General features: G+C 39.6%; 1 protein-coding gene across 1 annotated transcript; it reads left to right on the forward strand.

The window, feature by feature from the left end:
• The first annotated feature begins 2,556 nt into the window (after nucleotides 1-2,556).
• On the forward strand, nucleotides 2,557-11,248 carry LOC125316225 (protein MAEA homolog). Its single transcript, XM_048283927.1, has 7 exons — nucleotides 2,557-2,945; nucleotides 3,705-3,899; nucleotides 3,967-4,089; nucleotides 8,843-9,028; nucleotides 9,678-9,811; nucleotides 10,658-10,844; nucleotides 10,931-11,248. The coding sequence occupies exons 1-7, from the start codon at nucleotides 2,628-2,630 to the stop codon at nucleotides 11,030-11,032; spliced, it is 1,245 nt and encodes a 414-aa protein (XP_048139884.1). The 5' UTR covers nucleotides 2,557-2,627; the 3' UTR covers nucleotides 11,033-11,248.
• The last annotated feature ends 2,385 nt before the right edge of the window (nucleotides 11,249-13,633 follow it).

Here is a 13,633-nt window from a genome sequence, read left to right on the forward strand (position 1 = left end):
GGGCGCATCCTTTTAAGGCCAAGATCTCTTATCATTAGTTATATTTGAATGTGATGGGTCCACTCCCACGCGATAGTGTAGCGATCATAAGAGATTAGTTAAGTTTTCGAAGTTGCGGTGGCGGTGGCCTAGTAGTGGTTACACATTTCGGCTATGATACTTCAATTCTATACAAATAATAGGAAAATAGGGGCTGATTGATCTAGAACCGAGGTTGAATAGTGGTGATCCCGACCGGGCACGATGAGGCGCAAGGTTCTTTGGGCGGACAGTGGTTGATCGGGGGACGAGCGGTGGCCGAGCTGGGATGTCGAGGACACTAAGGCCGAGCTAAGGACTACATATGGCTCAACCGAGAAGAGGAAGCCGCTCAATGAGGGGTTCAGCCGGGTAGGTTGTCTTGGACCGGGGAGGATTGTCTCGAAATCAAGGAAGACAATCAAACTCCTTAAGACTCCTTGAGTGTGCTTTGAATTTTCAGCCTGTCATGGTGCCGAAAATTCCATGAGAGTTGAATGAGAACGCGCGTCCCTTAACCCTAAAGTAATGGTTGTTAATATAGAGCATAGACTTATAATCCTAATAGGAGTAGGATATCTTAACCATAAGATTAGTAATCCTAGTTAGGGTAGGATTAATTTTGAGCCATTAAATATTAGGTGTCCAAATCCATTAAAACTCTACCTAAGGTAGGACTCTCAATTTAAATAAATTCTGAATTAATTTGAATTTGGAAGAGTTCTATCCCCCTAAAACTCTATTATTTCAGGCTAAGTGAGGGTGCATATGATGGTGGCCGACTTTCCTTTAATTAATTAAATGGGTAATTAATTAAAGGAGCCACATATTTAAAAGAGCTAAAATGAGTTGAATTGTATCTGAAAATAGGTCTATATCACTCATAAAATTCGGTACACCCCTTGACAAGCCTTGGCCAAATTTTAGAAATAAATCATGGGCTTACCACACATTTTTGGGCTCAAATTAAGGACTTTTTCTGAATAATGGACATTTAATTAAAAGCATTTTATATTTAAAATAAATTTTGAATGGGCTAATTTGAGCTTAAAATAGGCCCTAATGGACTTAAGAAATTCGGCACATGTTCATTCCCCATTATCGAAAATTTGAGATGGTCCTAGTCCAGTTGCTTGTCAAATTAAGCTCAATTCCTTCTCTATCAGACTGAATGCAAGGCAAATGCATGATTAATAGAAAATAAATATTCTATGCATGAAAAATTAATTTTTGGTGAGAACTAAGATTAATTCTCATTTTTATGCAAAACAAATGATTTAAGGAAAATCAAATTTTAGGTGTCAACAATGAGCTCTTGGCGGAACTTGGAGATAGCGACAGCAGCTTCGTGGATCATTGGGGACTATATCTACTGACCATTTGTGGCCATTTTCTCCCTCGAGCATGAATTTGACGATTGTTCATGTCTTTAGTAGGTAACCACAATCATGTTTCGCCGTTCGCTCGTGATCTCCATCACTCTCTCTCATGGTTGATTGTTGGTCCGAATCACCTTCTTAAAGTTCCTCATCTTTTGTTCTCATAGATGAGAGCTTGTTGTTATTCCAATGGAATGGGACTGAAGATGCATAGAGAAAGTTGAACGACATTGACGCCACACTAGATTTGGAGATCGTTTGCCTGTCTTTCTTAGAGGACACGGCGATCGTTTACGATTTGAAGTAGGGGTCTCTCTATGGTTTGAAATTGGAACAAAGAGGACAAGGTCTGTAGGAGACGGAGTGTTGGTTGTTCAAGCCCCAACATTAGCCGAGGGCTGCGGAGGACGGTGATGAGAAGTGGGGATTCCTTAGGAGGAGGCCGTTGCATACCCAGTGTTCCAAGCGATGGCCAAGGAGCTACGGCGGTAGTTCAAGGTGGTGCCAAGAACGGTAGTGAGAAATGGGATTTGTTGGGAGGATACCTTTACATACACGGTGTTCCATGCGGTAGTCGAGGAGCTGTGGCGGTGGTTTAGGGTGGTCTAGCATGGAGGGAGGGGGGAGTTGCGATGGAAATTTATTGAGACGTGTTTTCTTTATTTTTAATATATATTAAATTGATTATGCAATAGAAAGAAAAAAAAATTCATAAAAAAAGGAAAAGGAAAAATAAAAAATTATGAAAATTGTCCACTAAATCCATTTTGCATAGAAGTGTTTTAGCAATATAAAATAATAAGAAATACACTTTCTTCAATTGGAAGAAATAAGAAAGTGTATTAATAATATGAGTCGGGTTGGATATGGGTCGGGTCGGGTGTGAGTCGAGAACTTTACATTAAGAATAAATAGATCATAAACGGGTTAATGAGTCAATTTGGATCGGACCATTTATGACTCGATCCAAACCTAACTTAACCCACCCATTTAACAGACTTACTTATAACGGTTTTTTTTTTAAAGGTAATTTTGCTATAAAATTAGGGTTTGTCTTGGTCACAAGAAAGAAAATGCTTTGATATACTGAACGGCGTCGTTCCCTCCAATTGGTGCTGCGCTGGTCGCTGACAAGAAGCACAGAATCATCTTCCCCAACACCTGAGCAATTCCCCAAAACAATCGACAACCGACTTCATCTTCCAAATCCAAATCCGTGATTCATCCAGAATGGATATCGATCCTCTCCCCAATGGCACGCCGGCCGCCGCAGTGGCGGCGGCGGCGGCGGCGGCTGCTACCAACGCTCCGTCGTCGAAGCTGTCACAGCTGACGGAGTCGCTGAAGCTGGAGCACCAGTTCATGCGGGTCCCCTTCGAGCACTACAAGAAGTCGATCCGCGCCAACCACCGCGTCGTCGAGAAGGAGGTCTCCGCTGTCGTCTCCGCCATCTCTGATACTGCCGACACCACCGACGTGTCCGGCGAGGACGACGCCGTGGATCGGCTCAACTCGCTTGTTTCCAGGTTGCAAGGGCTTAAGAGGAAGGTGCTGTGATTTTCTTGATGCATCGGTGAATAGTAATTTATCGAGGTTGAATTGTTTCTAGTTGTTTCTTGTGGCTTAGGTTGGTGAAGGGTTGGTTTGTTGGCTGGCTAATTGAAGCCTTTGACGTGGTAGTGAATATCGCATCCTGCGGACTTGCGGGAAATTAGGTGAAAATTTAAAAGGACCTTCAAGTGAGGTTTGGGCTGTTTACCTGATGAGAATTGTCGTCATAACTATGGGGGAATTTGATAGTTTTCTTCTTAGTATTTTTTAATTTTTTGAAAGAGTGTATAGTTGATCAGCATTTCTCTCTTTTTCTTCTTTGTGATGGAGTGAAGAAAGAAAAAATTTACTTAATTCACTGTTTGAGGAAGTTAAGTGTTTGAGAGGGATGCTTAAACAACCTGGTTGTATTCAAGGAGTTGAATCATGTTATATCTCAACTATGTTCTGTAATTAATTGACTGAGAGTGCTCATATGTCCAATCAAGCTGCTTATTTTAGCCGAAAACAAACTAAAGATTTCTGTGCAGCCAATGACCAAAAAAATGCATAATATGATATATGGACTGTGATTACCATACCGTTGGCTGAGGTGTTATTTGAACTACTTGCTTGGTGATGAGGAACTTCTCTTGGTCAAGATTGCACACAATGCGTATATTCTCCCTTACCTGTATGTCTGCTCAGTTAGTCTTAACTTTGTATGCTTATGTAGCTGTGATGATATGCGACTTTGTACTTTTTGACCTTGAGTAGTTGGAAGAGGGAAGTCGGACAGAGCACTTGCAAGCTCAGAGAAGCCGAGCTCGATTAGACCACTTAGAATCAGCTGATCCGGAGAATTTATCCGAGTGGAGCAACACCCGATTAAAGCGAATTCTTGTAGATTACATGTTGCGGATGTCTTACTATGATACTGCTGCTAAGCTTGCAGAGAGTACTAATATACAGGTACTTGGCTTTATTCTCTCCTGTATAATCTCGAAAAATGATTATGATCTGTGTGATCTTGGGCTAGGATCTTGTTGATATTGACGTATTCCTAGAAGCCAAAAAAGTTATTGATGCTCTCCAAAATAAGGAGGTGGGTCCTGCCCTCGCTTGGTGCACTGAAAACAAGTCAAGATTAAAGAAATCCAAGGTATGTATTCTCCACTTGATGGGCCCTTTCTAAATATATAGTTAGAACTCTTTTGCTGTACTTTTTCTCTTAATGTACTTTCTCTCTTGTGATGACTATTTGATTTGAAGCCAACTAAATAGGAATTATCATTATGTAGAATGACAGCTTGACACAGTTCATCTGTCTTTTTATCTATGTAAATTTGACAAATTATAGTTTAACCCGCTTTGGACATTGGATTGCACTGACTTAGTAATTCGAGGTGATGAGCACTAGTATCTTCTGCTGCTTCGATATTGACTGAAGAATGTTGTACATAGTGAAATGTCTCGACTGGTTATATGAATTAGACTAGGTAATAGATGGCTTTCCCAACTTTTTAGCCCGCTTTGGGTTTATAGATCATGAGGCTCTTATTCTACATTTAAGATATTGAAGATGATTTGAAACCGGGGGTTTTTTCTCCAGTACAACTGTAGATCTAATCTGTTGCCTGATCACAATGTCCATTCAGCGGTTTCGTATTTGTTTCATCGAGATATCCATTGCTTGAGGTGGATTTTGTCATCATAGTTGTGATAGTATGAGTTATAGTGAGGCTGCGTTTATTAAGAAGCCACTGTGGAGATCTGTTGATCCACAATCAACATCAACATCATCTTTATCCCAAACTAGTTGGGGTCGGTGGTCGATGAACTCAAAATAAATAAAATAAAAGCAAGACCGATTGAGAGAAAAAAAATAATTATATAAAAATTAAAATATATAAATATATGTAGGGAAAAAGGATTAAAAAGGACAATCTGGAACATAGGAATTTCGCCTCTCCAGAATACTAATCGCTTTCCTCCACTCGGTTCTAAGACAAACCGTACGCCAATCTATTTCCCACTTCATTAAATCTTGTTTTATTACTTTTCTCCGGGTAAGTTTCGGCCGACCTCTTCCTTTCTTCATGTCATGCTCTCGGTAACAAACTTCTGTTCTCACCGGAGCATCTAGGGATTTTTGAAGAATATGCCCAAACCATCTTAATCTATGTTTTCTCATCCTTTCTGCCACCGATACTATTCCAACTTTTCATCGAATATCTTCATTTCTTATCTTATCCATCCTTGTATGACCACACATCTACCTTAACATCTTCATTTTCGCTATTCCCATTTTATGCTCATGTTGTCCTTGTGCTAGCCAACATTCAGCTCTGTATAGCATTGCGGGCCTTACTGTTGTTCTATAAAATTTTCCTTTTAGCTTAAGAGGGATTTTGCGATCACACAAAAACCCCGATGCACTGTGCCATTTTATCCAACCTACTCTGATTCTATAATTTACATCCTCATCAATTTTTCCCTCCTTTTGCAATATTGATCCCGGATATCTAAAAGCATCTTTCTTGGGCACCTTCTGTCCGAGTATATTCACGGATTCTTGATCTCCTCTCACCGTGTCAAACTCACACTTCATGTATTCGGTCTTACTTTGACTTAACGTAAATTCTTTAGACTCCAGTGTGCTTCTCCATCATTTTAATTTAGCACCAATCCCAGTCTTGGTTTCATCAATAAGCACAATATCATCTACAAATAGCATAAACCACAGCACCTCATCTTGGATATCTTTTGTTGGCTCATCCATAACTAGGGCAAAAAGATAAGGACTCAAAGCGGAACCTTGTGTATGCCTACTGTGATTGGAAAATAATTTGATGTGCCATTACAAGCCTTCACACATGTAGTAACACCATCAAACATATCCTTAATTGCCTCTACATAGTTTGAAGGTGCTTTTTTCTTCTCAAGAACCCACCACATAACCTTTCTTGGAACCCTATCATATGCCTTCTCGAGATCAATAAACACCATATGTAGGTCCTTCTTCTTTTCTCGATATCTCTCCATCAATTGTCGTATCAAGAAGATAGCCTCCATGGTAGATCTTCTTGGCATAAATCCAAATTGATTTACAGAGACTTTGGTTCCTATTCTTGAACGATGCTAAAAAACTCTCTTCCACAACTTCATTGTATGACTCATAAGCTTAATGTCTCTATAGTTGGAACAATTTTGGATATCCCCCTTGTTCTTGTAGATAGGCACAAGCATACTCTTCCTCCATTCATCGGACATCTTATTAGTTTGGAGAATCTTGTTAAAAAGGTTAGTCAACCAACTTATTGCCACATCCCCTAAGCATCTCCACACTTCAATAGGGACACCATCGGGTTCCAAGGCTTTACTAGTCTTCATCTTCTTTAATGCCTCCTTAATTTCATGCGCTCTAATTCTACGCACAACCTTCTGTTTAAATCATCAGAAGCGTCCCGCAAATCCACCTCACTTCTATCGCTCTCTCCATTAAAAAGCTTGTTAAAATAGCTCATCCACCTTTCCCTAATTTCTGCATCTCTTACTAGGAGTTTTTAATTTTCATCCTTGATGCATCTAACATGTGTGAAGTCTTTACTTTTTCTATCCCTTATCTTTGCAAAAAAAAAAAAAAAAAATATATATATATATATATATATATATATATATATTTTTTTTTCTCTCTTTGCTCCAAGTTTTTTGTACATATTGAATAAAACCTTGCCTCTAGCCTCTCGCACAACTTTCTTGGCATTTTTTCTCGCCAATCTAAACTTTTGCAAATTCTCTTCATTAGGACATTTATGCAAACATTTGAAACACTCCTTGTGTTTAATTGCCTCCCGCACCTCTTCATTCTACCACCAAGTTTCCTTTGTTTGATGTCCGTTCCCTCTACTTTCCCCTAACACCCCTCTTGCCACTCTGCGGATGCGGTTAGACATCTTGTTCCACACCATATTTACTTCGCTCTCTAGTTGCCTCGGTCCTTTCTGAAGCATTCTTTCCTTGAAATCTATTTGTTTTTCCTCTTTTAACTTCCACCATCTTTTTTCGGGGTTCTGAGCACTTCTTTGCATTTTTCGTACTTTGTTATACCGAACCTCTAAGACTACCAACTTATGTTGCGTAGCTACACATTCTCCGGGGTAGACTTTGCAATCTACATACGAGGTTCTATCCTCTCTTCTAGCAAGAAAGAAATCAATCTGGCTATAATTTTAACCGCTGCAAAAAGTGATTAGATGTGACTCTTTTCTTAAAGAAGGTATTTGCCAACATCAAATCATGAGCTAATACCACACTCAAGATGTCTTCACCAACCTCATTTCTAGTCTCATAGCCAAATCCTCCATGAACTCTGTCAAAACCTCCATTACTTTGACCAACATGTCGATTTAGATATCCTCCTATGAATACTTTCCCCTCGCATGGTAGCCCCCTTAAAATCTCCTCCGGATCTTTCCAAAATCTGTTCTTATCGGATACTTGTAGTCTAACTTGGGGGGACATACACACTAAGGATATTCAAAATCAAGTCTCCCACTACTAGCTTAACCAAAATAATCGTATCTCCTATTCTCTTAGCATCAACAATTCTATCTTTGAAACTTTTATCGATCAAAATCCCAATTCCATTTATACTCTTTTGTGTGCCTGTGTACCACGGCTTGAATCCGGTGCCTTCCACTTCCTTAGCCTTTTCTCCTACCCATTTAGTCTCTTGCGGGCAAGCAATATTCACTCTCTTAGCAAAAGTATCTGCTAACTCCCTCAACTTACCCGTTAAGGTTCCTATGTTCCAACTCTCCAATCGAATCCTTACCCTATGGGCATCTCTTGCCCCCCACACTCGCCCATAAAAGTGTGAGGGCCCTAACTCACTTACTACCACATCCGGGCACCGATGTGGCACATCACTCTAGGAATGATGGTCCAAGGCTAGCTTCCTTACCCCTCGCACTCACCTATCTTGGTGCAACGACCCTTGCCCATTTTTTGCTACACCCGGGTGCCGATGCAACACGTTGCTAAGAAGGTTACACTCCAACAAAAAATCAAAAGGGTTCATCTCATAAAAATAGCTCTTTTTTCAACCGGCTCGCTACACTTGACGCAACCCTCCTCCTTTACCCCGACTTGGGACAGGCTATGTAAACATACATAGGCGGAGTTCTGGTGATCCACAATATAAAAAGAAAATGGTGCTTTGGCATTAGTGTCAAAAGGAAGGAGAATGATTTGCAGTCAATGAGCATGCATTCCAGGCATCTTTTAATGAGATGTCTTTGATGAACATTACCTTAGGGCGACTTTCATACTTTACCACCATACTTTGATTTGCCTCATATTACTCTTTTTGGTATTTTCTCGGTGTTTTGACTCTGTAAATTTGCACTAATACCACAAACAGAAATCTGACGTGTAAATTCACATAAAAAAAAGATACATGTGGGCATCTACATGGACATTCATGGAAAGAAAATATAGAAGAATTGCTCATACAATGTTTGGTTTGTATTTTCATCTGTGATTTTGATGTCTGGTCAAGAGAGTGGTGACCTTCAAATGATGTCAAAGTTGAGGGGTTACTATACCATTGATAGCGATAAAATGAAATTCATCCCATTGTCTCGCAAAAAAAGAAGAGATTTTAGCTCTGTTCAACTGATCACCTTTATTCAAATGATCGTCTTTTCATCCCTGACAAAGTTTATGTACTGTTCTCTTAGTGAAGAAATGATATCTGCATCTTAGATAGAATAATTTAATTACACTCTTTATGTATTTTCTAGTAATCAGTCCGATCTGAACAGTGTTTGGAATCATGTTGCAGTATTGCTTGAATTTTGTTGTGGAATTTTAAGACATGCAATTAGTCTAAATAATGTTCCTTGTGACAGAGCATTTTGGAGTTCCAATTAAGACTTCAAGAGTTTGTTGAATTGGTGAGAGCTGACAACAGCATGCGAGCTATTGCCTATGCCAGAAAGTATCTTGCACCATGGGGATCTACGCATATGAAAGAGCTGCAGCATGTCATGGCCACGTTAGCATTCAGGAGCACCACTGAATGTGCAACCTACAAGGTGACCCGCATTTCTCTTGCTCTGTTATGATGGATCATATGCATTAGAATGAAGGTCGTTCATTAGTGCATGCTCAAGCTAGGCTTCTACCATGAAGCAACGAGCTTAACTTCATGATGGCTGTCTGTAATAGTTGAAAACAATTGCTTACAATCTCTTTATTCTATTGTCATGTGAGAGGAAAATAAATTTACTGACTGTTTTATGTGGATCATTGATTTTTATGTTGCATTTGAAGTTTTGTTGGGACTGCTACTGAGAATTGAATTCGTTCCATTAAGCCAGATTTAAAGTGCTTGTCTATTTGGTGTCGCACAATTAACTGTGGGTGGGTGAGGTGCTCATTTAAAATTTTCTGTTAAATACTTTTACGTTTAATCTGATGACTTTGTAGCTCTTTTGGGTGAAATTTGTTCATTGGAAGTTATTTAGTTCGGTCGTACCTTGGCTACTATTTTAGCAGGTACTTATCATCCATAGATCTAGTTAGGACCTTTTGAGATTCTCACTGAACTTTGACCAAACCTAAAAGGTTTTCACCAACAATGTGTTATTGCCAATAAGTTATGTACTTTTGATGTCTTAACATCTGTCTGCGCATTTTCATGTAATTTTTTGACTTGAAGTATGCAAATATTTTCTTTTACAGGTTTTATTTGAACTGAAGCAATGGGATTTCCTTGTGGATCAATTTAGACAGGAATTCTGCAGATTATATGGAATGACTTTTGAGCCTTTGCTAAACATATATTTACAGGCTGGATTGTCTGCTTTGAAAACTCCGTATCCCTTTTGTTTTTTATTGTTTGGTGTGATTATGTCTCTGCATTCATTTCAGTTCATTCTTGTTTCTGCCACTTTGTGCATGTACTATTTCGATTTGTAATTTACCTATGGGATTTTCCAACTATTGTCATCAACCTATAAGGTGAATAGTGATTTAAGTCAATTTTACTGGGGGGATTGTGAAGATTTGCATGCTAGTCCACATTCTTAAACCTGCATGTTAGGCAATGAATTATTTGTGTATTTGTTTTCCCCATCTACTTCACAAATTCTATTAGGTTAAAGCAGTTGTGAAACCAAAGAGTACCATGAGTAGGCATAATAGTACTTATATACTGGGGAAAATATAGTGTGGATAGTGTGGGTAGATTTGACTCTTTCGCACTAGAGTTGCAAATCTGTAATTATGGAGTGGGTACGAATTTGAGATGTAATACTCAGAGACCCACCCAAACTTAAGGCCCAGATTTGGGTCCACGTTGATTCAGACTTGGCCTGTTACATATGAGATCCATGGAACCTCGTAGTACACAGGCCACACAATTTGTTCATCTCTGGTGCAACCATGTTCATTGAGGCCTTGGTTTGCAATGAGTGGTGGAAGATAAGTATCCTGGGGCCACGGCATTTGAACCGACATTGCCCTTAAGCATGCAGAGGACCCCAATAACAGTATCTGGAATGGAATATTGTTTCAGAAGTGATACCTTGAGCACTGAGTTAATCCTAAAAGTCAACTATTTGTTGTGAGGATTACCCATGTTGATTGAGTCTGGATTGTTACCTAAATTAGCTTTTTGTTCCTTTTTGCTTTCATATGTTTTATGCCTTGACCTAATTTAGATTCTGCACCGAAGATGGTTGCACAAAGGAAGACCCATTATCCCAGGAAAGTTTCCGAAAACTTGCAATGCCATTACCTTTCTCCAAGCAGCATCACTCGAAGCTTGTTTGTTATATAACTAAAGAACTTATGGACACAGAGAACCCACCTCTAGTCCTACCAAATGGCTATGTCTATAGCACCAAGGTGTGTGTCAATGTGCGAATTATTTACTACTAATGGTCTTGAGTTTTTGTTTAACTGATCCTACATTATCTTTTTTCCTGAGACAGGCTCTTGAAGAAATGGCAAAGAAGAACAATGGTAAAATCACCTGCCCTAGGACAAACTACGGCTGCGATTATTCTGAACTGGTAAAGGCATACATATCCTAATGTACATTTGCAACGGAGCTTACGAATCCATTGAAATAACTTTACTGAAGGACCGGACTCTGAAGCTCTGTAATTTGCTCTTCCTTGGAGGAACTCCTGCAAAGTCGCACCGATATTTCTGGGAGATCTAGTGTACATAACGCAGAAAGCACCCTTATCAGTATCAACAGATCTATTGATTCATTGGTACAATGACCAGAGTTGTTCGTTCTCTTTTGTCATTCAATGTTCAATTGATAACAAATGCTATTGCAAACATTCACATGCTCACATCAGACTAGTAACAAAGTAACTATCGCTGCGCAGTTCAATCTTAATATTTTCTTATTTACTTCTCATTTAACTTCTTTGCTTTGCAAATGCGGAGAATTTGAAGTGGGACAAGTTCTTGGAAAGCTTCATGTAGTGGTGACCGAAAGGTGCGCAAATCAGGGTTTAGGCATGTATACAATAGTACAACTCCGACGGACCAAATATCCAATGTGTGGTACTATTAAACGAGGTTTGGAGGAGAGGAAATCAGGATTGAGGTAAACTTGTATTTGGCTTGTGATCGTATTTTGGAAAATCAGGTGAAATCAGAGACTTCTGTGGCTGGCAAGTAACGTTGTTACCAGTTTGTGTGCCTTTGTTGACGGCGTCATTTTCATTTAGATATTGTTGCTAGATTGTTCGTGTACTTGATAGTAGAAACCGACAAATTTGAATTGCCTTTGTTTGAGGTTCATTGCTATGTATTAACATCAGAAGTGCCGATCTTTCAGTAATTGAGCGTCTCAATTTGTGAACGAATCGTGCAGAATATGCATAGTGTTCAAGGTGATCGTAATATTTTGATGTTGCGATCCCATACACGTTCTGACGGTAAAGGAGAAAACTCCCGAAGTGTCGCCAAAAACTGAAATAAGTGCGCACAGAACTCAGGACTGGGAATCACTTTCTTAACCTTACTTTGTTTTACGAAAAATATTTTCTTGTAAAACATTTTCCCAATTTCTGGTGTTTGGGTACAGAAAATATGCAGTCAAAGAAAATGTATTCAGTCAATGAAAAAAAGGGAAAATGATTTTTTTAAAAGAAAAGGAAATTATTTTTCAATCTTTCTTGTTAGGGCTCTCTTTGACCCTCTTGGCCTCATTGCATTCACAAGTCTGTCTCTGCCTGCAAATCTGCCCTCGACAAGCTCAAGACCATCCCTTCCGCCGTTGGACCCACCCCCACCTCAACCAATCCTTCCTCTCCCCTGCTCGGTGCCTCCTTCTCCGACGTCGACTTCGTCCTCTACCCCCTGATCCTCGCCCTCGAATTCACCTACAACAAGATCGTCGAGCCTAGTCCCAAATGTGTCTTCTAGCTCTTCTCGCTCAACCTCATCCATGCGAAGACCAGTCATGGAGAGCACTGGTGGACGTTTGGGCTTGATTTTGAGGCTGTTACAAGGCCTTTCAGGCGGGATTCGAGAGGAGGCCATCGAGCTTGGCATGCTTAGGGTTGCCATGTTTGGTGAAGTCGGTGAGGCGAGGTCGACCTCACCCGACTCTCTGGCGAGTCCCGAGCTTCGCTGGCCAAGGGTAGGCTCGCTTCTTGCCTATGGCCGGCTGCTGGCCATTACCGTGGCTTGCGATTGGACCCGAAAGAAGGAAAAGAAACAAAAAAAAGGAAGAAGAAATAAATAAATAAAAAAAAAAGAAAAGAAGAGAAGAGAAAAAAAAAAGAAATTAAATTAAATTAAAATTACAATTAAAAAATTAATTTTTTGAGTAATTTTTCTTTTGATTTTCCAGACCAAACGTCGGAAAATACTTTCCAACTGATTTTTAGATTTGAATCAAATACCGAAAAATATAGTCATTTTTCTAAAAACGCCATAATTTTCACGAAATAAACGGAGTCTTAAAGTCTCTTGGGAAAAATTTGTGGAGAGCTTTGGGGGAGATACAATTGCATTTTCAAAGACGTATAAAGGCCTTTAACCCAAGGCAACTCTAGAGTACTGAGTTTCGCTGGTTGCTTGACTTCCGCTAGCAAAGGGTTGAAACTTGTAAAAAAAAATAGCAAGAGTCCTTTTTTTTTTTTTTTTTGTCAAAAGCCAATGTCCTTTACAAGGTGTAGTTTTTTCCAAATATTATTTAAGTCAAAGTTGTTTCCCGATATGTTTTTAAATTACTTATCCATTTGCATTTTTCCAAAAGCTTTTCTCAAAACGTTATTTAGGGAAGACACGGAGGGTGCGCATGGTATGGTAACACTTCGAAAGTGAATTTCTCGCTCCGGAAGTGCTTCTAGAGCAGAAATCTATTTGATTATGTAACTTTTAAAGCAGAAATCTATTTAATTATGCAACATTATAGTTTTACTTCTGAAGCAAATTTCTACTTTTAAAGTTATTTTTGAGTCAATTCCAGAAGTTAAAAAAAGTTACTTCTCTTTCAGAAGTAGAAATCTCTCAACATTAATATGTCTCTCACTTTGGCCTTTTTTCATTTTCGGCGCCTCTCTCTCCCAATCATGCCTCTGCCATCGCCACCGACCGTCGCCCACTGCCGTCCTTTGCCGATCGCTACTGTCAACCACCACCGCCTCCTCCCCCTGTCGCCAACC

Source organism: Rhodamnia argentea, chromosome 8 (assembly GCF_020921035.1).
Source record: "Rhodamnia argentea isolate NSW1041297 chromosome 8, ASM2092103v1, whole genome shotgun sequence".
Taxonomy (NCBI): Eukaryota; Viridiplantae; Streptophyta; class Magnoliopsida; order Myrtales; family Myrtaceae; genus Rhodamnia; species Rhodamnia argentea.

Excerpts from the sequence above, each read along its gene's own strand:
- LOC125316225 (XM_048283927.1), top strand. The coding sequence starts at position 2,628 with ATGGATATCGATCCTCTCCCCAATGGCACGCCGGCCGCCGCAGTGGCG. Across the intron at positions 2,946-3,704 it reads TGCAAGGGCTTAAGAGGAAG|TTGGAAGAGGGAAGTCGGAC; the intron begins GTGCTGTGATTT and ends GACCTTGAGTAG. Across the intron at positions 4,090-8,842 it reads CAAGATTAAAGAAATCCAAG|AGCATTTTGGAGTTCCAATT; the intron begins GTATGTATTCTC and ends TCCTTGTGACAG.